Source organism: Thunnus thynnus, chromosome 16, assembly GCF_963924715.1.
Source record: "Thunnus thynnus chromosome 16, fThuThy2.1, whole genome shotgun sequence".
Classification (NCBI taxonomy): Eukaryota; Metazoa; Chordata; class Actinopteri; order Scombriformes; family Scombridae; genus Thunnus; species Thunnus thynnus.
The window spans coordinates 19,157,863-19,184,998 of record NC_089532.1 but is presented as its reverse complement, the minus strand read 5'-3'; the positions used below and the strand labels follow the sequence as shown (position 1 = coordinate 19,184,998).

The 27,136-nt window shown below is 42.1% G+C and overlaps 3 protein-coding genes across 5 annotated transcripts in view; 2 read left to right on the top strand and 1 right to left on the bottom strand.

The window, feature by feature from the left end:
- The first annotated feature begins 854 nt into the window (after positions 1–854).
- Positions 855–8,436, top strand: arhgap11a (Rho GTPase activating protein 11A). Of its 2 annotated transcripts, XM_067615358.1 has the most exons (12): positions 855–1,485; positions 2,442–2,509; positions 2,609–2,705; positions 2,798–3,054; positions 3,215–3,378; positions 3,473–3,613; positions 4,228–4,302; positions 4,672–4,845; positions 4,939–5,068; positions 5,306–5,414; positions 6,123–6,237; positions 6,356–8,436. In XM_067615358.1, exons 1-12 carry the CDS (start codon positions 1,366–1,368, stop codon positions 7,846–7,848), a joined length of 2,943 nt encoding a protein of 980 aa, XP_067471459.1. In that variant the 5' UTR covers positions 855–1,365; the 3' UTR covers positions 7,849–8,436. The 2 variants fall into 2 exon arrangements, with proteins under 2 accessions (XP_067471459.1, XP_067471460.1); XM_067615359.1 differs by lacking the exon at positions 4,228–4,302 and having other exon boundaries at positions 856–1,485.
- Positions 8,437–10,317: 1,881 nt separating this feature from the next.
- grem1b (gremlin 1b) lies at positions 10,318–12,356 on the top strand. Its single transcript, XM_067615360.1, has 2 exons — positions 10,318–10,586; positions 10,999–12,356. The coding sequence occupies exon 2, from the start codon at positions 11,000–11,002 to the stop codon at positions 11,546–11,548; it is 549 nt and encodes a 182-aa protein (XP_067471461.1). The 5' UTR covers positions 10,318–10,586; position 10,999; the 3' UTR covers positions 11,549–12,356.
- Positions 12,357–13,303: 947 nt separating this feature from the next.
- Positions 13,304–27,136, bottom strand: part of LOC137200480 (formin-like) — a 54,793-nt gene continuing 40,960 nt past the window's right edge. For both annotated transcript variants that reach the window (XM_067615357.1, XM_067615355.1), the window contains 5 exons: positions 26,267–26,359; positions 20,841–20,892; positions 16,548–16,697; positions 15,316–15,397; positions 13,304–15,219 (listed from right to left, as the gene is read on the bottom strand). In XM_067615357.1, coding sequence (XP_067471458.1) covers positions 15,175–15,219; positions 15,316–15,397; positions 16,548–16,697; positions 20,841–20,892; positions 26,267–26,359 — 422 coding nt within the window. In that variant the 3' untranslated portion in view covers positions 13,304–15,174. The remainder of the gene's footprint in view (positions 15,220–15,315; positions 15,398–16,547; positions 16,698–20,840; positions 20,893–26,266; positions 26,360–27,136) is intronic.

Here is a 27,136-nt window from a genome sequence, read left to right as displayed (position 1 = left end):
AAAGTAGTTACACCCATTAATAATATGAGCAGCGAAGGGCTTGAAGCCAAAGAAATTAGACCACTTTGTGTACAGAGGATCTGATGCAAGCCATCATGTCTTCATGGATGGGTATGTTGTGAAACACAGTGTTATTATCATTTATTTCATTTCATCAATTGCTTCATAGTAAGTAGTGTTGCAACAATTTCATCTCTTGGCCCTGGTACGTATTATGATTCACCGTGGTCTTTTTCTATTTTTTCAGTTCTCAAACAATGTTTTCAAAAGCCAGAGGACTGCATTTGTTTTACATTTAATGCCATATGCACACACACACACACACACACACACACACACACAGGCCATACATAATGTGCTATAAGTGCAGGCTCAGAGAAAATTCCAAGTAAAATCCAAGTATGTTTACACATACAAGGAATTTTACTCCTGTTCAGTGGCTTTTAGTGTACTTATACAGAATAACAACACAACAATCCTCAGAAACATACACAAGGAACGACTATATACAGGTGAAGCCGTTTCTGTGAACTGTAAACAGGATACTAACAGTGCAAAGAAGTGAAGAGTACACGGAGCGCTGAGATAAATATATAAAAACTTAATTAAATATGGGCGTTTACGCATCACAAGGTATGTAACACGTACAGATGAAGCTTTGTGTTTTTTCCCTTGAAAAGGTGAAGGTGCAATTGTTATTTAAACAGGGTCAGCCGGCAAAAAACAAAACTTTCGACTTAACGCTCATCTGGCCCAACAGAAACCGCCCCGCCCAGTGAGGCTGCCCTGGGTAATACAACACTCGCCCCTCATGAATGTTATTCGAACCGCTTCCAGCCAATCACAGCGTAGAGCGTATCTGGCCGCCGCAGTTTGAATGCTCTGCGGAAACAGCTTCGCAACCGACAGGAGGAGAGAACCGCTAGCACAATGCAGTTAGCTAGCTAATTAAGGAAATCCGGCGTAATTCAAACAGTTAGCTGTTTGAGAAGAGGTAAACGCTCATTTTAAGTTGTGTGACAATTTTGTTTTTGAGCGAGACTTGTTGGCTAGCTAACTGCATTGAAACTGAAGCATGAAGCTCGCTATTAGAAAGGCTCTCCGTGTGTAACGTTAGCTTCGTCAAGTCGGTAAAGACAGTCCTTGGAGCTGAGTAGCTTGGTGATTTACGTTTGAGATTACATTTAGTAGACGAGTGTGTTGAATACGCATTTTGTGTGTCGTTAAAATACACACGAGGATGAGTTAGCAATCAGACGCGTAGACAAAGTGAGGAAGTTAGAAAGTGTCCGTTTGCTTACGTTAGGTCCTGGCTGAACGACTTGTTGCAACGTTTATTTTAAAGTAACGTTACAAGGTAAAAATATGGAGAGAAATGTGATGCGTCTGGTGGCTGTGCAACACCTCCGCACAGCGTACGGGATCAAGACAAAGAACTGGAACAAAAACAAAGCAGCCAGCTGTAAGTCAACAGCAAGCAACTCGGTAAGTTAAAAAAAAAACAGTTACCAATGTCTATTATGTTTTACTTGCATTTTATTTGCAGTGACTGAATCTTTGGACTTCTGGATAATCTGTTATGGAAGAGCACGAAATAGCAAGTTCATAGTATCATCCATGGACATACTATTGTTTAGGCAATTGAATGTAATTTGCATATTACTGAAAGCACTTTGAGACCCATTTGTTCGCTAGCTGTTGTCACCCATGTCAGTCTCTGCAGATGCTTTGTGTGGCTGCTCCCGTGATTATTCACACTATAAACTTCTTTACCAGCAACTGAAAGCCAAGTCCAACCAGACACAAAAAAGCCAAAGTTTTCTTGTAAATCTTGATGGAAAGTTGCTGTGATGTTGTTGGACATTTTGCCAATATAGACTTGTAATTTTCAGGAGTACAATAACATCTATTAAACAGGCTTAACTGAACCTAATGTAAGTAAATCTGAAAATAACCGCAGATGGCCCTTTTTCTTCTTGTGTTTTGTAATGGCCTCACAGGAGTCACAAGGTTTGCTGTATGAGACTGTGACTTTTCAAATTAACATCACACTTCTCCATTTGTTGGTCATGCCTTAAAATGTCACAAACATCAGCTCAAACTTGGGTGTGATGAAATCAAGAACTGACATGAAGAAATTCTAATATACTCAAGAGGACAAGAGACAAATTGTTGACGTTAAAGACTTAATTTGTCTCAAACATAGGAATGTTTGGCAGCCATCAAACTATGATCAAGAGAAATTGAAACTAAAAGACCTTTCTCTGACTCAAATTTTTTAATCAATATGATTAAAAAATACATAGTGCATCCAAAACTTTGACAAATATGAGGGCTGTGATGCTGCTTTTAGGTTATTAGTAACTTAACAGCTGATTTACTTGTTTAAAAAAAAAAATCTGTTATGTCATGTATATGTTATTGTTTGATTGTTCCCCCAGGTTAAGGTCTTCGGGGTCCCTTTGGAGAGCTTACCGTACTATAATATGGAATACGGAAGCGTGCCAAGGCAAGTTGACATGTTCATTCACATGTACTTATGTTGACATTTGGAAAGTTGTTTCTTGTTTTTTGTACATTATATGTTGACATTTCACTGCCTTTCTAGATTTCTGGTTGACGCATGTATGAAACTGCTGGCACATGTCGACACAGAGGGCCTGTTCAGAAAATCAGGCTCCGTCGTCCGCCTGAAAGCGCTCAGGGTGAGTGATGGCTGAAGTTAACCTTGCTTTCACTGAGGGATCTTGACCCTGGGAATTGTCTAACACAACAGAGCTGTGTTTTGTCTGACCAGGCAAAGCTGGATGCAGGTGAGGAGTGCCTATCAACTGCGCTTCCCTGTGATGTGGCCGGTCTAGTGAAGCAGTTCTTCAGGGAGCTGCCAGAGCCAGTGTTACCCACGGAGCTGCAAGAGGCCTTCCTCAAGGCCCAACAGCTCCCCACCGAGGAGGAGAGGACCTCTGCCACCATGCTGCTGTCTTGTGTACTGCCCGACAGAAACCTAAACGTCCTGCGTCACTTTTTCGACTTCCTTCACAATGTGTCTAAGAGGTGCCATAATTATATTTAGTTGGTTTACTTAATTGTTACATTTAACATCTTTTTCTCTGTGGATTATCTACAAACATACATTTAACACTAAAGATTGATTTTGTCAGTATTCTTACTTTTGGCTTCATATACTTCTATTTGTCTTTTTCTTTGCTTGCAGGAGTGCAGAGAACAAGATGGATAGCAGTAACTTGTCTGTAATCTTGGCTCCCAATCTCCTTCACTCTGGAGACGGTACAGAGAAGATGAACGCCAACACAGAGAAACGCCTCAAATTGCAGGCAGCTGTAGTACACTGCTTCATAGAGCATGCCCACAACTTTGGTATGACTTCACCCCCCACCTGTCTTTAATCTTAGTGTCAATCTGCACTGTGTCTTTTTAGGACTAACTGGTTTGCTTTGTCTGTGTGTGACAGGTGTGTTACCACAGTTCCTTCTAGAGAAGGTTCCAGCCATGATGGGCTGTGAGGCGGGGGTTCTGTCCCCTACTCATGATGAACTCAAGGAGCTGGACTTTAACTCGGGGTTGAAGAGGAGACACAGATACAGCCTCGGAGGTAAGACGAAATCATCAGAGATTTAATTTCTTGGTGAAAGCTGCAACATACAGTTTCAGGCAAATTGGTCACAAGACCACACACTGATTAATAACATAAAACTGCCCTTTTACCGCAAAGTTATCCACTTTGAATATTTATCACTATTGAAATCCATTGTAGCCTTTGTGAGTCAAAGCTGACTGCACTGTCAAATTTCTATAAGGGAGACTTAAACCTTTTTTGCAGCCTTTCAAGCCTACAGGGAGTTATTATGTGATCAATATATTTTGTGCAGAATATCACTTTAACCCACAGCACATGCTGGAAACGAGTAATTCAGGAATAAGTAGCAATACAAGGACTTACAATTTCATAAATGTCTGATTTGTCCTAAAGCAAAGGTGTTAAGGGAGGGAGAGCAGACTCACATATGAACACACAGCAAAGATTGAAGTCAAATCTCTTGCTGGCCAGATAAATTCTAGTGGCACTGAAAATATTTAGTGACCCATTCGTTTAATTCAAGTAGAACAGAGCCCCGTGTTGTAGTTTTAAAGAAATCATGTGATTTTTGAAGCAGATTCCGTCAGAAAATACTGTTTTTAAATGCTTTGGTTTATCTCGCATTTCAGATATGGTCAATGGTGCTCTGAATAAAATAAAAACTAATAGAACTCCCACAAATGCCACCCAAACAGACAGTCTTGGTAGGTAATATGGTCAGATGAGGTTATGTTGCTTGTCATGTAGCATGACCACCTGCAATGCATATGAGACAAGGAGCTTCCTATTCTTTGAGCAGAAATCCAACTCTTTATCGCAATTCATATCTGAATTTCCAATATGCTTCTATTGATTCACCTTTGGCTTGATAATGAATAAGTTTGATCTGAATAATATGCCCGTCTTAATTTGCTTTTATTTTATTTGCTTGCCTGCCTGCCTGTCTTCTGCATGGATCATCCTCCACACATATCAGCGCTTTGGTTCAGAATTATCTTTGGAAGTTTTCAAATAATAAAAATGGAAATCACACACACACTCAAATACATTAATTCTTTTGTGATTTTTGCCAGTCTTTTCTTCTGCAACTCCCGTGATTGCAACACCAAACTCCAAGCGAAAACTTCCTTTGGAATCTGGTCACTCTTTTGGATTCTCAAACAAGAAACGTAGATCTGTCAAAAAGAACCTTGGGATAGAATTACTTCCCAATACTTTGTTCAACGGGACTTCTACTCCTGGATCAGGTATTCATGATCGTTTGAACAGGCATGAACTATTCTGCTGTCTCTAAAGTTTGTGCTTAATTTTGGTTGTTTTTTCCTTTTTATATATTCTAGCTTACAGTGCTTCAGGGGTCTTGGACTCTTCCCAAAGTACCCTGTCCTCAGCAGGGAGGTCTAGAAGGCAATCAGCTACTTCTGTAAGGAGGAAGAGCCGACGACTTAGCAACAGACATGTGGTCAACAGGTATGCACCTTCTTGGTCTTCCAGTTATCATTCAAACACTAATTTAGACAAAGTGAAGTCATAAAATGTATTTAGCCACACAGCCATGTATTTTCCACTTGCCCTGCATTTTTGTGTTTAGTAGATTCAGCTCTTCCTAAAGAGAGAGAAGAGTTTATAAAATATGAACCTCAGAGCTGCATGGCATTCTTGGCTTATTTCACATTGATAATTGTTTGAATTTATATCCTTTTCCAGGGTTGAATCTGGAAGGGCTGGCTGCTTTTCTCCTAAAGTCAGCAAAAAAGAAGCCCCGCGCAAGTCTCTGCGCTTGCGTTTTAGCCTGGGGAAGAGCAGCAAAGACGCTGTAAGTGTGGTTGCCAGATAGACTTCACATTTCATTTTCAGCGGTTTACAGAAACGGTGAAAGATTGTATTAATCAAGTGCATTCAAATCAGATAACACATTTGCACATGGGGTGTGATGTTGAGGTAAATTGTTGCACAGCAGCACTTTTAATTGTGTGACATTCTAAGTTTACTTTTAACATATTTTTAACTAATGCATGCGTGGTTTTAAGAAGAACCTGGATTGTTTTTTTTTCACTACCTTTTTACTTTATTTGTGATGTTAAAAAATAAATTGTGCTCTTACCTGTATGGTCAAAGCCATAGGATATTTCTTATGTCCAGTTTCCAGTGTTTTAATATGTTAAGCACTCAGGTGAAAGAATGGTAGTATATACCAGACGGTATATGCAGAAAATATATTGTAACCTGTTTTTTTGGTACGTTGGGTGAAAGGTTTATGGTGCATAACTTTTTAATGCTCTATAGTTATATGTATATTCTTGACTTAATAAAAAGTTGCTGACCAACAAATCCAGTATCTTGTTTCTTCTGAGTGATTTTTATCATCCTCTGAAGAACTAACCACAAAAGTCATGAAATTAACATATTAATGTTACATTTTGGGTAACATCTATGGGGTCCTTTTTAACAAAATAATACTAAAGCTTAATCCTCTTTGAAGTTTCTTTCATCTTTCATTTCTCATTCCATGCTGGTGATAAAGGGATCTGAGTCCATTGGCTGGCGACTTGCCACTCAGGAGAGCACCACCAGTTTTCGTTTCACCAAAGAGATAGAGTTCAGCCCAGCAGCTCTGCCTAGAAACACTGAATCCAAGAGTGAGTACCAATTGGAGGGGGAAAAAAAAGATCTAAATAGTCTCCTAAGCACTTTTTTTAAATATATCTCAGTGTAATTTTGCAAATTATAATACCTGCTGCTCTCCGACTTTTATAGATTCTAAGTACATCAGCAAGTCTGAAGACAACTTGCTGACCCCCCAATGTGACTCAAGTGCCCACCGGACCTCATGGAGCGGGGAGACCCCTGTGGGAACGCAGGCTTTCAGCGGAGGATCCTTCACAGATACACCCATGAATATGTGCCTAAAGAACAACTACCTGTCTGAGCCTGCCATCACTGTATCAAAGCCCCCAGCGGTGTCCAGCCTCCCCAAGAAGCTGTGTTGTGCTTCCAGTGCCGAGAGCCTAGAGAGTGAGAGCTCCATCATTGAAGCCCCAAGCCAAACCAGATCAACTCTGCTGAAAATCAAGAGTGCTTTCACAGAATCGGGCAGTGACATCCAGGCTGTTATACAGGACTCCTCCACTGGAGGGACCTTGACAAAACCATCAGACAGCATCCTGCTCCCTCCACCAGAGACTCCTGCAGCCAAAGTTCTGTCTGAGGACACAGAGGCATCCAGCTGTCCAACTCAACAGAGCTTCCTGGCTAAAGAACAAAACATTACGTTTGGACAGATTGAAATAGCCGCTTTGTCTCCTTTGCATATTGATAGTGTAGTTTTTGGGTCTGGTGTGTATTCCAGTCCAGCAGTAAAGGCCGATGAAGGTTCTTTTTGTGCTGCTGCTGTCAGTGATCATGAGAGCTCCATGTTAGGAGAAAGTGAGGAGGTGGCGGAGCAGGTGAACTGCAGCAAGTTGATTGATGCTCTGGACATCCAGAGTCCTGCTCACTTCAAACTAAGTCTCCCCTCTGGGCTGCAGTCCACTCCATACAAGCCAGGTCTTGAACTCAACCATGAGCATGGCACACCTTCTAGAGTTGGTACTACAGTCAGTACGGTACATGAAAATCAAGAGTCTTCCCCAGAGATTGGTACCAAAGTCCAAAACCAGGAACCCCTCTCACCACACAGTCTGGAAACCGAAAAGCCCCGAGTGGCCGACCACATTCAACACTTCAACAAGCTCACCCTTCACTCTCCCAGTGCCTCCAAGGCCCAATACGCCAGGTCACCGCTCAGGTTCCAGCGCACCCCCGTGCGTCAGGCAGTCCGCAGGATCAACTCTCTTCTAGGAGAGGGCAGGAGACCCACTCGACATCTGAGACTCACCTCCAGCAGCCAGAGTGGTCAGGTGGTGAAGGCAGTGAGCCTGGAGAGCGGCCTCTCTCCTCACCCTCAGCTTCAGCCGTATCAGGGAGAGGCACAAGCGGGACTGTCGAACAGCATTTGTCCCATAAAGAAACCACCTCCAGTCCCTCCCAAAAAGCCAAGCACCTTGGCCCGTAAATCCATGGTCTGTGCTCTAGGCGATGTGACCAACAAGGTCCAACCTAAGACCAAAGTGGACTCTGATCCATCAGGAGCTCAGAAGCCTCGTGTGCAGCAGGTAGCAGAGAAGGACATGCACCACTACAGAGGTTCACCTAGACACCCTCTCAACCAAGTACGGCTGCTGTCTGCTACCAAGCCTGTAGATTTATAGTTGATACTCTTTATGCCTTATTGTTTCCTCCTTACTATGCAGGTCTCTGTCTGATAAAAGTACATATCATTAAACCTTCCAATTTATATTATCCATATTGCAGGGGTTTTAATTTATTTTAAGCTGTAGTAGGTGCTGATTGTGTTGTGTTAGGTTCTTAATGAGAGATGTTCATATGCCTTACATTTGTTTTACTCTAGTAAGACAAGTTTTAGATGTTTTTGAAACATTTCAGCCTAAAAGATTATTTCAAGTAGAGTTTAGGTTGTAGTGTGCAGAGCAAATTATGTGATATGTGATTGATGGTATGACTGGAAATGTTTAGTTAAAGTCTTAACGCTTCTATTTATGCATTTTATAGCTAATCCTTAGGTAGATGTTTTTTGTTTGTTTGTTTTTTTGTTTTTTTTAAAAAAAGAAAAAACGGTTTACTGAAGTTAAAGTTAATGCTGATTTTTCTAATACAGAATATTTTCTTACTGGTTTTGTCGTGCAGAAAGAAGAAGAAAAAAAAAACGCACCTTTTTGTTTAAATTTATGGGGGTAAAAATGCCAAACAGTATTGATCAAATCATCTGTCTATTGCAGTTCGTTAATTTCAAAACCATGCACCAGTAAAACGCTTTGCTATGTCAACCGATTCAGACAAATAAAATCAAACAGCATAAAAACGTTTCTGTTCAATTTTGTTCCTCTGGTCGCAGAAATGATTCTTATGCTATTAGTTGGAGTCACAAGGGGGAGTCATAGAGCCACTTCTCAGTCCACATGTCCAGTCAGACACTGCTGCTCAGGACACTAACAGACTGTTTAGACTAACCTGTTGCGACATGTGGATTTATTGTATTATTTTGTAATGCGTTTGCATAATTTTTAAAGCAGTGAAACAATAGTAATATCAACATTTCTTTAAAAATAGTTGTTTGTGTTGGACTGGAAGTGATATGCATCTCTTGAGATATCTTCATAAGATAAATATTTAATTTCTGCTTAGTGTCAAATCAAATCTGATCAGCGGCCAGCATTGGAAAATAAACTGTACTAAGCTGATTCATTGTGCTGAACACATCACGTCAACCGGTTTTTAAAAGTTACGGTGTCATGAAAAAGTTAAACGACTTGTATAGTTTTCATCTTGTAAAGAAGCTGAATAGCTGCCAGTGATCGGATGAAGCTCAAAATTATTCCGCGAGATTTATTGTCCACAGCCTGACAGTTTGGAGACTCGCATGCGGTTCATGTCTAGAAGGACTGATTTGACTTTCACAAAAGGTTTAGTTAAAATCGTCATGTTACTGCAGCAGCTTGTTGTTATCAGTACGGTGATGCTTCTTTCCTCTGGTTTTGATGCTTCATCTTTAGGTGTTGCGTTATGATATAAATGTCGCTGGGTTGAGGCCTACAGTATATTTGAAGCAGATGGTTTACGGTGTAAGAAGATGATGTGATGTTAGATCACCAAATGTTCACCTTTGTGAAACAATAGTCATCAGTATGTACTGGAAATGTGCTGGGTAAATCCAGTAACAGCTAACGGGGTTGAATTAAGCCCATAATTAAGATCTAGCGTCTTTTGCCAGTTGGCCTGAACAGTTTGATACGTAGTGGAGAGGCCTGTCTCATTTTCCACAATATCAGGGCTGAAAATGTGACTTTTCTCAACATAGACCACAAGTTTTTCAGGTTTATCTAACTTACATGGTGAAGTTAAATGAAAGGGGAAAATGGACCTACAGTAAGACAAATGAAAGTTAATAAAAGACACTAATTTTGATTTAAAGGCCGGAAAATGGAATGAACTATTTGCATAATTCTTTCAGAAATTGGGGCAAGAGTAGGCTAAATAAAAGTTGGTTGAGGACACATAAATAATTAAGTGAAAGGCTATATTGGCTATTAAATGGAATATTGTAGCAGCTGCACTGCTGAAACCATCGCTCTTTTGTTTGTTTTTATTAAATATATTATGCTTAAACAAATAAAACCTAACTGCAGATTACATTGAACGTCCAGGTATCATTAAAAAATTTCGAGGAAACCAATAGTGAATCCATTAAACAGGTTTATTCACCAATGACGCATTATCTCTAGTATCTGGCTTTCTATAATGAGCTTTTATTGCCTTTATTCTACTTTGTAATGCCCTTTATGTTGAGCATCCACGTTTTACTGTAATGCGATAGTCAGCTTTTCTATTTGGGTTCATTCTTAGATGCGTGTATGTTTGTAATTTGCTTAAGGACCTTGAACGCCTCCCTTCAATTTTAATATTTAGATATTTTACATGTTATTTTCATTATCCTCCTTTGAATAAAAAATATCAACTTTTTTGGGTACTTTCCCCATGTGCGCAGAAACTGCAGGCTTATACGCACTCAGCTCGTCTCCTCCTCCCCTCCTGCCCTCGCTGTTCTCGGTTGTCTGTTTTCTTGAAGTGGGTTCAGGGGAAGTGTTGAGGGGGCGGATAGTTTTGATTTTCTCTACATCGTGCTTAGCCAATAATGTAGAGGGAACTGTTGTGCACATCTCAGCTGGCAGACATTTAAAAGGGAGACAGTCCGGCGCTGGAGCAATTTGTATTAAACCCCCTGGCCCCTGTCTATGGAGTGGTTAGTCTCCCACCCATCCAGAGTCCCACCAGTGTACTGTCGACAGTAGTAGGTGTCTATCACCTCGGAAGGTGCCACAGAAGACTGACAAGATCAGATCATCGCACTTGAAGCTGTGGAGGCTCGCAGGTAAGTTAATTTTCAATATTTCTGATCATAACATCCACGTGTAACGTCTTCCTCCACTTATTACTTAACTTCATTCGGTTTATGGCTCATGAAAATGCCAAACCACATGTTTGTGTGCATGTGTGAGTTAATGGAACACATAAGACTGTTTGTGCTTAAATCTGGTGGCAATCCATTGCGTAATGGTGAACGTATGGCAACACAATACACGAGACATTACATTTCTCACTCAGATATTTAGACTGATGTAATTAAATCATAGTTTAAGCTCTTGAGTTTCGTTTTGCGTACAGCTGCCAAACGCATCCTCTATCTGTGCGTTTTTACGCAGCGTAAAAGCTTTGACAGCTGTGCGTAATCCGTCCAGAGTTGAAACGGTGTAGGTGATTAATATTTTTTTCCTCTCCCTAAGGATGGCCAACTCGACGCGTATCTTCTGCAGTATGGTTTTCATCATTGGGTTGCTCTCCTCTCCCGTGGATTCAAAAAGAAACCGAAGTTCACAAGGCGCCATTCCTCATCCTGACAAAAGCAACCCAAACGAATCGGAGCAGCAACCGCAGCCTCCGCAGGCGGGCTCCGGGTCTCGGCAGAGGCAAGGCTCATCCTCACCAGCCGACGAGGTGCTGGAGTCCAGCCAGGAAGCTTTACATGTGACGGAGCGCCAGTATTTGAAACGGGACTGGTGCAAGACGCAGCCCCTCAAACAGACCATCCACGAGGAGGGCTGCCTCAGTCGCACCATCATCAACCGCTTCTGTTACGGACAGTGCAACTCCTTCTACATCCCCAGGCACATCCGCAGGGAGGAAGGTGCCTTCCAGTCCTGTTCGTTTTGCAAACCGAAGCGTTTTACCACTATGACGTTTACTTTGAACTGTCCGGACCAGCAGCCACCCACAAAGAAGAAACGCATCCAGCGCGTCAAACAGTGCCGCTGCATATCAATAGACCTGGACTAGTCAAAAGACGAGCATAATGGGTTGTGAGTGTGTGTGTTTGTGTGTGTGTTTGTTTCTTCATATTCTTCTGCTTCATCGACAGGATTGTTGGGAGAAAAGAAGAAAGGCTGTCACACAGCCAAGAACACGTGCCTGTCTCCAGTAGGAGATGTGCTTCACATACGATGACATCTAGGCTTCCTACTATGAATCTCTCTTCTTGCACAATGTGTGAACAATTATGGACATGCAACTTATAAACAGACGTTGAACTGCATCGAACATTTTACTCATCACTAATTTGCCAATTTTGAAAACAAGCATCACTGCACGGGAACGTTGACTTGGAATGGGCACGTTTTACGCACGGCTTTCTCACCCCAATAGGACAGCATAATCCCGGTTTATTTAATAAACCAGTAACTCACAATTCAAAACACTCATTGCGTGACAGGAGAACATTCCTGTCCGACTTTGTATTTTTTATGTGTTTATATGTGTTTGTTAAACTGGATGTTTCCACTGTGTGGAATTTGGATGGATGAGTGGCGATATTTGTAAATGGAAAATGTGATTTTATTTCGACATTTCAAGAATCTTTCAAGGTTAACCTAATTGATTTCTGTGAATTTCGAAGATTTCTCTTTTTGTAAATTGGGTGCCTACTCAAATGTAGAGACACTAGGCTTCTTTGTTCAGTTAAAAAACGTGACAATGTACAGCGGTGGTTTAGACACTATCGAGATGTAGAGCCGTATTTGATGTAACCGGTTTGTTTATTCCTTGGATTAAATTATCCACGAAAACATAAAATAAACGGATGCTGGCATATTGTGCGCATTATTTGAACATTTACACCCAAACTTGGAGGTTTATTTTAATCATCTCTACATCATCTGCTGCTCTCCTACTGCGTGGAGTCTGCATCTTGGAACACATTTCATCGTAAAGTAGTCATTTTTATGGGAAAAGATGCGGTTACCTGCTGCAATTATGTCTTGAAATGATGTCATTTGACTTCACTATATTTTGTTACATGGCTCGCAAATCTGTCGGGTGGCTGAAAAAAAAAGGGGGGGGTGGGGGGGGGGGTTGCGTTGTTCAAGTGCAAATGATGAGGGATTTCCTGTCTAAAAGGCGACGGCACCAATCCAGCGTTTATTATACAGGCTCCAAATGCTGACATGATATTCTTCAGTCGCCTATTTTGAATATCATCTTTATAAAATACTTTCTGCCACAATTTATATGAATATTTTGACGTTTGAATAAGAATTTAGATGAGTTATTGATCCGCACAGCTTGCAATTCAGTTGGAATTGAGTTAAATGACTGTAAATGAGTAAAACCAGCTTCTAAAGTGACATTGTGAGGCAATACATTTCTGCAAGTATTTTACTGATACAGCAAATAAGATTAAACACTGTAATATCCATCACGTTTAACTTCACATCTCTTAAATCTTCGTTCTCTTAAAACAAACTTCCAATTCCAGATGTTAAACACTGCTAATCACTTGATTTCAGGAGTCTTCCAGGAACAAGTTTAAAGTCTTAAAATGAGGCTTGATTGAGCTACTTTACTCTGACTCATAGTTCATTGAACAGTTGAATTATGAATCATCAAATCCATTTGATGACTCAGGTTTCTTAAATAAATATCACATTTTCTTGGGTGCTTCTAAAAGCTTAATGGAAGTGCTGTCAGCATTAAATTGAGAGAAATTGTCTTAACACGTCTTTTAAAAGGTCAGGTCTCCATTTAAAACAAGTCTGGTTTTTTCAGCATCCGGGAGTTTATTCTTGAAATTTAAAACAATTCCATAAAATTACAGAGCACCTACTGTACATGAGAGCTACTGAGGGTTACACAAACTGACATACATACAGTAGAGGCTTCAACAATTCCTTGGTCAGTATCAGCTCGCTTTTCTTTTTCAAACTGGAGTAAAATGCTTCTGAAATATTGAGATTTTTATACAAAATAAATGGCACATGTCACAGACTTTAGAGGGTAAAAAAAGTAATTCAAGGTGCAGTTTTATGGATACTCTGATAATGGAAGTCTGTCTGAGGTATAACAACTCACATGGCTTCAGGTGATATGCTCGAATGTTCTGAACTACCCAAAACAGAAAAGGCAACCGCCTTCATTCTACACACAAGTGACATCCATGTGAAAATATATCTTTCATCTGACTGACCTATCAGGCAGCTTCTCAGTCAACTAAATTACAACTCATAAAAATACAGCCTCAAAGGGAACAAAGCTAATGTGTGGTGTTTTTTTTTTTTTGGCATAAAATAAATCTTTCCTTACATAAATAGACTTTTCTTGAATGACACAGGAACGTGGTTACATCTTACATTTGTGAAAATAAAACTTGGTACACTTTCTTAGAAATAAAAAAAAAAAAAAAATCTAATAGGATTTCATCATGAGACAATACAATTAATGAATCTTATAACAAGGAAAAACATAACCTTGCATAGGAAAAGAGGTGCAAAAAAGTGCAATACATCTGAAAAATGCACGCAGTTACCATAACAGGGGAGTGTGGCTTAAAGCGAGCTACAACACACAGCTACTACAAGCAGGAAAGTGCTTCAAAGTGTGCCGGACACGACGTGATGTACAGCAATCAATAAGAGGTTAATAGCTTTGCATATAGCTATTAATAAAATGAATTAATTTAATATCATGGGTGAGTGGGTTTATGGCCAAGACCTGTTGTGTTCTTCTGACATTTTTGAGGACATGTTTGTGTGTGTGTGTGAGGGGGCCGAGGTTAGGTGGGTTCTGCTCTTCTCCGGCCGTCACCCAGGAGAGGTCAGTCTGGTGCGGTGCAGCGCAGTGCAGCGTGACACAGTGAAACCTCCTCCACATACTGATCTGTACGCGTGCGCACATTTATACACGACATGTCTCTATCTGCGCTCGAAGCCCAGCGCAGATCATTTATCATATTGCTCATCCGGCAGAACTAAACTGCACGGTCCCTGCTTATATGTATTTACAAGACTTTTTAATGAGCCGTGGTGAATGAAAAGCTATTCGCTACAGCAAAAGGACCCTGGCCGCTGCTTTCTTACTGCTTTGAGACAGAGAGAGAGAGAGAGAGGGGTTGTTTTTTAGTCAACAGGGATTTTCCTCTGAGCAGAAATCTCCAGGCAGCCAAATCTGTTTGTACAACAATCTGTCTTAACACTCTGAATGTGTCTGATGTTACATTCTCAGCTTCTTGAGACCCAGAAGGAACCTTGGGGATATGTCAGCTGGCACTGTTGTGAATCCCACTGACCCCTTGAGACCTTTCACAAGCTGGGAACTCAGAGGTCACGCCATGCTGGATGAATGAGGTCAACCTTTGGCTTTTCAGACTCTCATCACTTCGGCTGTGTCAGCCACGCATCCTCACTGCGGAGGGAGCTCAACGTGAGGGTGGCGGAGTGTAAAGTGGGGACGGGTGGGGGTGTCCAGTGCTGTTAGTAGGGCAGAGCTACGGCAGTGGGAGAAGTAAGAGCCCGACGAGGTTTTATTGTGAGTCCGTACGGGGCACAGAGGGCAGTCCAGTGTTATTGAGGCAGGTGCTAAATGCAGGAGAGACGAGGCCTGCACACTTTCTCGTCTGTGATCTTCTCCAGCACTCAGCTGGACGACACGCTGGCTTCCTTCTGCCGCAGCCTCTCTTTCTGTTGGCAAGAACCACAAAAAGATTCAGTGTATGGAAGATCAGCTATCTGGAAATTCCATTTCTTTGCTTATACAGTCTGTAGCGCAGTCCTTACCAAACTGTTGGCGTTGATCTTCTTGGTTTCGACTCTTTTCTCTGCCGTGATCTTCTTGATGTTTTCTTGAGCTTCCTTCAACCTACGGAAAAAAAAAAAAAAAAATCCGCAAGGACTTGATATATGCAGGCCCTTTAAAACCAGAAGTACACTCTGAGAGCGCTGGAACTAAATCATAAAGATAGTGCTTGTGTAACTAATGAAAACAATATAAAGTCAATAGCCTCTCATCACTCTGTCCTCGTGAAGTTGTTTGTAAGAGCGAGACATTTAAGTATCTCACTGGGGCACCCTGTGTCATGGAGTCACGTAGGGCCTGACACACACACACACACACACACACACACACACGCACACACACACACACGCCAATCCTCTTGAGTTTGCGGCCAGTGAAAGCCCCATAAGCGAGATACAGTAGAGAAAGACAGTGGGTTGATGAGATAATGAGGCAGCCTTTAAAAAACACTTGGCTTTTATGAGTGCCCCAACTGTATTTAAAATAAAGTTAATTGTACATAAGCACAATCAGCTGTGAGTAATGTGGGACATGATTACCTACTAAACAATTAAGAGAGAGCACATGGCTCTGTGGCAGGGCTGTGAAAACATGAACTCATCCATTTCACTGGGAGACAAATGTAAGCTCAGATTCATAATATAACCATTTACAATTTGAAGAAATTCAAATGTACCTACAACTGCGGAGCGGGAAGAGCCGTGACTGGACAATAACAGCTCCTTGCTTCGGTCCCGCACGTGCAGCGCTCCTGCCCTTTGGGCTGCATGTCCAGCATCATTATAGTGTTTATCAGTTCTCCCATAACGCGCAGCCTTTAACGGCTACAGGCCCCCGTCCGCTCGCTAGTAAAGCCAGGCGGCCGCCAGGAGGGTCTGCTGTCCCTCGGTGGAATGCCCCCCCCCTCCCTCCAACATGACGCCTCAGGTCAGAGGAAACATCATAAATTCAGGCCCAAGTCCTTCAGACACAGGACCGAGGCCTCAGCTACTCGCGCTTGCCTCCTCTTTGATGGCCTCCCTTTCTGCTATAATTACAGCTCAGCATCTGCACATCACCCTCGCACAATTAGCGCTAATTTGAAGTGATGTCTAGAGGTTGTTAAGCATCTATCCGAAAGTGACGGAGACATGGAGTCTGATCCGAGGATGAGATGGTTTAGCCTCAATTTGGAAGCCATGTTTGTGTTTTTTTAAGAATTGGGAGCGCTCACCTCTCCTTGGAGATGTTCTTGCTTTGTCGTTTCCAGGTGTTCTTGAAGTCACTGCAGAACTCGTACCAGAACATAAAGATGTAACTCGGGGCTACATCTTTCTCTCCGGGCTTTGGCTTAAGCCCAAAGTAGCTCACCATGTCCTGGAAACTGTAGGGGAAAAACAGAACGAGTGCTGTCTTATCACACATAAACACTTATAAATAAAATCAGACAAGTCAAACTAAACGGAAGTCAACTAAAAGGAAGGTTAAAAAAATACTAGGAAGCGAAGGCGTGTGCGCCAAGGAAACACAAACAACAAATTCAGGATAAAAACGAGTCCGGTACAGACGGAGCACGCACAGAAAATGATGGATGGAGAGTCAGGCGGAGAGGCGAGAAACAGAGCTGGAAACAGAGTGTCCACCCTGCTGGGCCACGGGGGAGCGCCAGTAGCGGCGGCTCCATTATCACATTGACCTCCACGGCCTGCAGGGGAAGACTGCCAGAGGAGACGGAGACAGCCAAGAACAGGCTGCCGCTCCTCCAGACACAGCAACACACACACACACACACACACACACACACACACACTGTGGAGCTCACACATACAGCTCCACAAACATATTTACTGGCAGACAATCAAAGATGTGAATATGATTTGATATACGCACATGTGAGCTCAAACCGACAGGTGTGCACACATAAAACACACAGAGACACATCAGTTCTATGTGAATAAACAGATTCCCTTTTTTTCTCCCCCTGTTCACTAGGACAGACTGTTGTAGGCCAGCCCCTCAGTCTAATTCAATTGTAACCAAATCTCAACTCTTTGCAAGGCTCTCAGCAGCACACACAAGGCATGAAAAGCAGCCTGCTGCTTCAGATTCCCTCACTAACCCAAACATGAAAGACATTTTCTAGCCGTGCCTGTCAAAGGCTTGATAAAAGGGGGCCATGATTCAAGAGATGCTCCCTGTCCCATTGACACCCAAGATAGGCCCTGACCTCCAGATGCTAGGTGGCTTTCGCGACGCTAATCTAAGACACGTTCGCGCAGAGTGAAATGGTACAATATGCTGCCCAGACGGCCTGCTAAAAGCTGGAAAAAAAAAAAGCAGCTTCTGCATGAGCCTGCTTCCCATTTCCCAGTGATGCGTCATTTTGCTGGGATGCTCAAAAAAAAAAAAAAAAAAAAAAAAAAGCACTGTAGATCATCCTGTGCTCTACAAAAGAAATCAAGGGAACATGGCTCTGGGATGTTTGGACTGACCAAACAGACGAGCCGTCCCAGGTAGCTGTGTTGCAGCCTGGCCTGCTCTGGCATGATGAACAGGGTCTCCTCTCCATCAGCTCCTCTCTGACCCTGGGTCATCATGTCAAAGCACGCACAAATCAAGCAACAGTGCCTTTGCTTTTTTTTTTTTTTTTTAACTCTCCCGAGCATATGCAACAAGCAGATACACAAACCTTCACTCAAAACAGATGCAAACATGCTCACACATGCGAGTATACCTGCGAAACATAAACAAAATCAAGCAGGACTTTTGTTCATTTGCGGAGCACAGAACAATTAGCTACACTTGCACACAAACACACACACACACACGCCTACACTTCTGTGATCCATGCTATGATGCCATTGCCGTGAGAGGGTTTACTGCAGCGCCCACAGCCGGCATTCCTCACTGACAGCTATAAAAAAAGACCCATTACAAAACCATGAGCAGCCGTGAGAATCAGGGAAATATTTGGACAGGCAACTCTACATTCCTTTGTTTCCCCAGTAAAAAGATTACAGAAGTAAACTCCGTGTTGTTGGCTGATTCAGCAGAGGCACAAAGTCGTTTTGCGCCATTGACGTCATGAAACGCCCGAGTAAAATAATATACCAGCTAGCTTTAATGAAACCATAGCTGCATGGTGAATAGAGTTGCGCCAAATGAAATTGAGCATGATGTGGTATAAGGGAATTTAATGAGATGGAAATGTGGACAGAACCAGAAAACCTCAGAGGAACCCAAACAAGAACCAGACAAATTAGGACTGCATGTTGAGGGAAAGGCCTTGTCACTCACCACGGATGAGCCATATTGCCCAAATAACCTCCGTTTTTACAATTATGCTCAATGAAAACATCACCTTGTGTGTCAGAAGGTGCTTCCTCACTAGCTGGGCCTGGCAGCTATTTCAATATTTTCTTATATATGTGGCGGAATTGTGTGATAATGATAGCAAGATTTCACATTTCACAAAATTCTGGTGTCCATGGGATCCATATTTCACAACAAATTGTGATTAAAAATGAGCAAAATTAAGTTTTGAAGTTTTCGTTTTACATGTGTGAAAAGTTTTGTCTGATGTCAAAACATAAAAATGGAACACAGGTCACTGCCCTGAACATCAGCTAGATAATTTATATTGATTTGACATACATTTGCCATATTCATTAGATATATATTGATATTGGCAAAACTATTGGGCCTGTCTATTTTTCCAATGCTAGCGCCGATACGATACCTGCAAAACGGTACTAAACCAATAATTCTTCAATGCCTTACCGTGAAGAATATTTCGACATCTAACAAAAGAAGCCAAACAAGAACTTTGCCTCAATAAAATTGTCTTAAATTCCAGTTTAGACCAGAAACTGCCTGATCAAATCCAGTCAGTTTTATTGATACAGTCCCAAAGCACAAATTTTAATAAGAAAAGAAAAGAAAAATACAAATCTGACTGAGGTTTGATATTAGTTCAACAATATCACTCATTCCTTCTCGCTGGTGGTTGACTTTGACTCACGGGCATCTAAACTCACTGACTCCTCATGAGGCCGAGGTCGAGGTATTAGGTAGCACTAAGGATGTGTTGTCTATTTCCTTTATTAACAGCGAGCCATAATGTTGCCACTGCTGCTGTTGTGCGTTTGTGTGAGGATCCCTCATCCAGCACAGATGTGAGAGCCCACCCAGGGCCCGGTGAGCCCTCTGACGCCCATATTCATCAACAGCGTGTCACTTTTACGAGGTGGCTCTGTGGGAACCTGAGAGAGAGAGAGAGAGAGAGAGAGCCCCCTCCTCTCTCTCGCTCTACCTAGCGCCAGTCAGCCAGCCCCCTCTTTAGATGAAATTAAAGGAAAACTTCATTAAAAGTCAAAGGTGCTGTCAGCTGTGGGGCCCTTTTGATCAATATTCCCCCACCAAGTTCAACGCCTTCATTACAGTGGTGTCACTCATGCACACACACACACACACACACACACGTCAGTCCAGTGGATACAGATACCACCGGTGAGGGTGGGGGACCAGGACAGAGAGCGAGAGTTTCAGCCGTCCCTCAGTGATTTTCTTGGCTTAAAAGCATCAACATGAAACAGAGCAGTTTGGAACCATTCGCTGAGTTATAGTATTGTCCAAAGCAATCAACTTCCTGATTGTTTATAGTTTCCATTTTCTTTTCTTCCATTTCCGGCGTCTTTCACTTTCTCCTTTATGTGCTTTCATGATTTATTTTGGAAGTGGGACAGTTACGATTTAAAGCAAACAATTCTGCTCTCTGTCCAAACAAGGCAAAAATAATCTATTTGCTTTGTTTGTCTGCTCCACCATCTTTTTCCAATATGAAATGTTCCAGATATGATTTCGCCCAAACACGAGCTAAGCGGCTGCCAGTGTGTCTCACGCCTATAAATCTGACGTCTCAGAAGACTCTTGGGAGTCTCCTGCACAAAACATGGAAGATAAGACTGATAGGAGCTGCAGGGGAGGACGCAGGGGCCGCTCGGGCTTAATACACGGTATGCTGAACATTATTTGTGTGTACAAATCTATTGCTGTTTCTGCAAAACATATGTATCTTATCTATATTTCATTAAGACAAATCACAAAAGGCTTAGCACAGGTGTATAAATAGGTCTCTTGTGCATATATAACATGGTGCTTAATCCTTTAAAATACGTCACTTCTAGTCGTAGTTTGAAGTTTCAGACTTCGTCCAAGATACTGAGAAGTTCCTGCATCTTACCAGAACCCTTATCAGCTGGCGCTAATATTACTGTAAACAACTATACAAATAGCAAGCATTAGTGTTATCAGATACAAGCTACCGGTTATCTATGTGAAGCATGCCGAATGACTCAACGCTGCTATGTGATGTGTGCAATCCTTGGCAGACCTCCCTTGTGTTTTTACAGGAATTTTAACACAAACACGACAATGATACACTGGTCAGGAATGAGATTATTTCCAAGCAGATATAATGGTTTATTACAATTTTGAATGAATCTCATTTTTTTGGTTGGGCTCCTACCTTTTCTGTGCTGTGTTGAGCCGGTCCTCTTCAGCAGAATGCTCCTTTTGAGCTGTAAAAAAAAAAAAAAGAAGAAGAAAATATTGGATTAAGACAGGTCATAGGGCAGATTATGGGCCTTTTGGTGACATAGATAACCACTGGGGGCAAATGTTTCCACCGACAGCCACTTTAAAAACGGATCCCAGGTAACAAGCGGGGTCCAGAAGATGGCGCTGTGTTCAGTAGCCATCCTCTTAGTTGTCAAGTGAGGAGAGTAGAGGAAGAACAGCTCCTGGGTTGAGATGTCACTGACGCAGGGAGCGTGTTATCCAAGTGACAGTTAAGCACATTGTAAAGTTTGACATGCCTCCGTGTGTTGACGCATGGGAGTGTGAGCCTGTGACGCCTGGTGTTGGGGCAGGCAGCAGTGGTCTGTTCGCGGAGGTGTGTGTGGTGTGTGTGTGTGTCGACATACTGTACATGTGCATGTTCCAAGCAGAGCTGGAGCAGGGGTGCAGGGTTGAGCAGAGAGGCTTGAGAACTGGAGGCTCCTGTGGACTCCTGCCATGTAAAAGTGTCTAAATGCAAGGCAGATGTGTGCGGCGGGCCAGGCCGAGGTGCAAGAATTTATCTAGGGCCAGAGAGTGCCTGTGATCTCAGATTTATTGCATTTTTCCAGATTCATCCTTTTTACAATGATGGGGGACCTTTCCTACTTGAAGATTTAAGAGGGGGAAGTCTCCAAAAAATTGTTCAAAGGCAGGTTTGGGGGTCTTTTGGGAGAAGGTGAGCTTCAGCCTCCGACCAACCACCCCTTTTACTTTTACTCCTTTTTTTACATGTATGTGGGCAATGGGGCTGAGGTAAACCTAATGAAGGGAGGGGGTGACCATGTCTGGGATGGAGGGAGGAGGGGGAAGAGGAGAGGGGCCGTGACCAATGGCGTTAGTCTCAGTGGGGGTCAGGCTGGCGCCTGAGGTACCCCTCTGGTGCGACTGTGCAGAGGTGGCACTGGAGCCGAGAGGCTGAGGGAGAGAGAGGGAGAGAGAGAGAGAGAGAGAGAGAGAGAGAGAGAGAGAGAGAGAGAGAGAGAGAGAGAAGAGAGAGAGAGAGTGGCCCAGAGTGAGAGGATGTGTGAAGTTTCTCTTCCTCCGCTCCCTGTGTAAACATGAAACCAGTAGTCGCTAACTAGAAAGTTATGAGACGTGCATGCTGAGAGGGACAATAAATTAGGGCTTTAAAACTCTGACACACTTTTCCAAACCGCTGCTTTACCTAGAAGCCAGATAACAAAGAGACGGAGAGCATTAGTAGAGGGATGCTGAGGACCTTGAGGATTTCCATAAAGCATCCTGTTCTGTCTCCCTTACACCACCTCTAATTAGGACACAGATACATCACATAGACTTCATCAAAAACAGACTTCCTTGGATAGCTGTTATTTGCTAATTCTGCATGTTCTATGTAATTCACGGTCATCTGAACAAGTGGAATTTTGGTTAGTGGGGTTCTGAGTCACTGGCAACAGAGGACGAGGATGTGATGATACACATGCATTTCCTCACGGAGCCAGTAAAATGAGACTTACACAAGCTGAGATTAAAAGCAGGAATTTGTTTTCAATTAGTCATGGCGCGTATTCAACACGAAAAATATGCCCGTCAGAATATCCCCGAGGTTTCAAAGAGCTCCTATTAAAAAGGGAAATGAAAAGGTGGTTGATTAGAGATGGCCAAACCGCAAGGTCTGATCTGGAACACTTTCTTTTTTTTTTTTTGTACTATCCCTCAAATAATCGCTCCGAAGGAGAGGATTGAATAAGATAAGATACTATGTAAAATCCAGAGAACACGACTTAATACAAGAATAGACAGACAGAAAAAGAAAATGTCCAGAAGGAAGGAAGGGCTTGGCTCCAAAGAGGAGCGAAAGCAGTGATGGGACAAGGGCAGGAACCTTACAAGAGAATGGATCACTGGGTTTCTGATGTATCCCCTGTTAGACCTGGTAGAGATCACACAGGCAAGTTTAAGAGGCAGAGTGCAGGGCGTTTGGGTTCACCTGCAGGCCCTGCTGAGAGCTTCTCCACAGGCTGGGTTATGGGTCAGTGCTACTTAGAAACACAACTCTCAGTACAAAGTTGTGTTTGTATCTGTTCATACTCTGTTAGACTTTCTTGGTATGAAGAAGAACTTCTACTACACAATATGTCCTTATTCCTGTTTCTTATAGGTCAGTCCCAATTTACAAAACTCTTAATATGTCAAACACGTGTTTCTGTGGTCGGCCGCCTGAGCGTTTACCTGGGTGAGAAATTCACTCATTCCCTGATGAGTCAGAGTTTAAGAGCCTTCGCCGCACTTTGATGTGAGAACTGTTGCTTTGTTTTGCCTTTTGAAGTCATGGAATCATCACGAACGATGATTACACACTGCTCCTCCCAAAGCATGGGCAACAGCTTGAGGAATTCTGTTTATGAAAGAAAGGTTTACAAGTATTCCACTGGAGAGTTTATGTTCAAGATGTGCTTTTGCAAACTGATGCCATTTTGTAGCTAGTGGCAACCACAGAGGCCTTCACATATATTCTGTGATACTGAACAAGGCTTTAGCATTCAAAAGTAGTTTAGGTGGATAAACTAACAAGAACAATGTCATGGCGCTTTTCCATTTGTGTTACAACCACTAGAAGAATACATGATCCCACCACAGACTTGGTGTGCAATAACAAACATCTTTTCAGGAATTGTACTCAAAACAAGGACTTCTCATATATTTTCAGTCTTCAACCAGAAGCACATGGCTACAATCTCCCTGTGAGAAACCTCATCTGAATCTTTTACAATAGAGAGACTCTCTGCCCTGCTGCAAGTTACGTTGGCAATCAGCCTTTTAATGTAATCTAGTTCTTGTGTTAAAGAGGCACTTTGGTCTGTTACTAAGACTGCTGAAAAGTGACTTGATTCTAATGATGACACACAATGTGTCAAAACATTAGATCTTGCACAACTGGTTACCCAAATATGAAGAAACAGTTTTGGTTTCTACCACCACCCCAATACGATGGAAGTGAAGGGAATTTTGTTTGTGGTGCTCATTGCATTGATAAGTAACATTTTAAAGTTCAGCAACAACAACAACATGTCTATTAGGGCTGCCACTACTGATGATTAATCTGTCCATTATTTTTTTCAAATGTAGAAAATTGTGAAAAATGGACATGAGATCCCAAGGTGACGTCTTCAAATCTCTTTTTTTGTTCGACCAACAGTAATATTGCTTGATGAATGACTTAAAATTATTGCTGTTGATCCACAGAAAATTAATTGTTGATCACTAATAAAAGCACTAATGTATTTCAATAATCACTGTCCCCATAACTCTGAATAATTCACTGAGCTCACTGTGAATCATTTTCATTAGAGTTACTTTGTACCAAAGAAACTGACAGCATGTTCTCTGGATTATTCAGAGTAATGGGGACACTGTTTCAGAAAAATGTTGCTATTGAACTTTTTAAATATCATTTTTCAAGGCTGTCAGCACCACAAACAAAATTCTGTTCACCACCGCTGTATCGAAGTGGAGGTCAAATCTCAAAGACAAAGAATCATACAAAACCACTAGAGGTGGGATAAGAAATATATTTTTTCTATGTGCGTGTGTAACTGACCCCTAGACATACTGACTTATGGACAGTCATCTGCACTGATCTGCAGCACAAGATATAGTTCTGTGTGATAACTGTCCCCTCATCAAGATAAAATTGTGATTTTTACCATAAGGACAGAGGGTGCAAGCAGGTGGCAAACCAGCCAGTTCCTACATTTATTAAAGCACAACTGGATCTTATGTGGCCAACTTGGAGGCTTTAAAGGCTTTCACTTACATGCAGTGGAAGGTTTGTGTATAATAATGCTTTGGTGTATCAAGCATGTGGAGCAGCATACTAGTGTCATACGCCCAGCATGGACCATCACTTCAATGAAAAGTGAGCCATAACTCATGGAGATGTGTACACAGTTACCTTCAATGCTTAAGCCACCGAAGTACTTGTGTTTAAAATTCTTACCACTCACCTCCAGCTGGACAAAAAAAGTTTGAAAGGGACTTTTCAATTTGTCCAAGAGTGCGGTTTGTAGGCTTGATTCTTTCCGTGATACAAGGAAAAACGTTAGCTCTTAAATGACCGGTATGTTACCAAAAGTGGCAGCTACTACGCCTATAATTCAGAATGAGAAAGATGAGAGTATGAGAGCGACCGTGTGTGGGTCAGAAAGGGGACAGACGGCTAGATGATCAGAGTCTGCCGGGGAAGCTCTGCTCCTGTCACGGTGGTCCCCAGGCCTGATCCACTGAGGCCGGCCAGTCTTTACAAGGCCGCAGCAAGAGATGTCCTGCCAGCTTTATGGCAGCCGAGAGTACATGAGAACCATGTTAGAGGCAATGTGATCCCTTCTACAGGCCTGTAGACTCCTGTCCTCATGCTGTCTTACAGCGCACCGAGACGCCCTCTCCCAGCAAGAACAAAAACACACTCGCTCACAAACGCACGCACTAAGACACAGATTCTGCACCACCCAGCTGACTGTCTGACATGGCAAAAAAACATAATTATACCTTCCTCTTTTTAAAGGCCCCATGCTGTGTGTCTGGGTGAAAATGGGGCTTTTCTATCTGTGTAAGCTCGGTTTCATGACCATCTCCTTGGCTGTAAATCCTCCGTCTGAATGAATGTTTCATCTTTGAAGACATTGAGAATTTTATTTGGTGTCTTTCACAACTTTACATGAGACAGGCCAGCTTACGAGCAGGACTGAGAGCAAGGATCCATTATCACTGTCAGTATCTGAGTGTGTCATTATGCATGATTTGGAAGGAGTGGGAGTAGAATAAACAACATATGCCTCATCTTGACAGACACGACACTAATTGTCTCGGACGGAAAGGTAAAAAATATTTTGTGATTACAATCTGTAGAGGAGTACTTCACTGGAGCCAAAGATTACACATTCAAACATAGTTTATAGGCCCTATAGCTGCTGGGAAAGCATATAACTAAACTAGTGCAACTACTGTATATGCACTGTGTTCAAGAACTAATCTGTCATTTTGTAATTTTGTTTTCTGTTTCTACATCATTTCCATTAATTCCTGTGTCTGATAATATTTCCAAGAAAAAGACCTGCCTGACACCAGGTTTATGAAGCAGAAAATGATTTTTTTCATCAAATAAATTGAATTAAAGTTCATTTACATCATTTAGACAGTAAATGATGACTTCTTTCGTAAGACCACACTGCTGATTGTATATCATGGAATTAAAAAAAGACTACAGAATGAGAAGCAACACTAGTATATAAAGTATTTAGAACCAGCATACCGTATGTGGAACAATATTTCAGTTTTGCTGTATATAAAAAGTAGAATCTTAGCTTGACTCACCAGCAGAGACAAATCCCTCCATCTTCTCCTTGAAGGGCTGGAGGTTTTCCTCTGTTGAGTTAGTACACACCTTCTGCACGTCCCTCTCACAAGCTGGGGGGGGGGGGGAAGAGGATAAAAAGGTAGGTAAAGAGGTAAATGACATATTAATAAAAGGAATGGAGGGTTTGAAGCAGTAGGAGAAAAGAAACAGAAGTGTTAAGATGTAAAAGTCATTCAGAGGTAAAAAAAAAAAAAAAAAAAATTCAGAACAAAGAAAACAAATTTAACGCCTTGAAATTAGGTCTCTTAAAAATGTGGTGAGGAGAAACACGATTGAAACAATCTTTGGTTGTCTTCAAATTGAGAATGCAGCTCCTTAACGTTAAAACACTTCGGTTAAAATGCAAAAAAAAAGCTAAAACATTTATCTGTCTTTATAGCTAACCCTCAAATAAACAGAAATGGGATGTGTCGGTGACAACCCTCAGACGCACTCCTCTAAACAAACGAATAAAGAATGAGAACGACAGCAGTGAGGGGACGAAACCGAGGGCAGAAAAGGAAAGTTGAAAGAAGTTGTAAACAGCACCAGTGAGGGTATTCTGCCCTCAGAAGTGATGTCTGAATGTGTTTGTGCTGCGGATCTGTTTGCTGTTTGCGGACCGGTTTTCTTTGTGGTGCCAAATGACCCAACTCACACGAGCTCAGAGGAAACAGCCGCGAGTGAGCGTGTTCCAGCCGAACTTTTTCCCATTTCCTCTCAACTGTAAACCTGGGATACCATGCACACAGACGCCTGGTGAAAGAACTTTGGCACATTCCTCCAACCTGTAAGTCATTAATGGCTGCAATAAATACCGTAACTTGCTTATGACTACATAGCTAAAT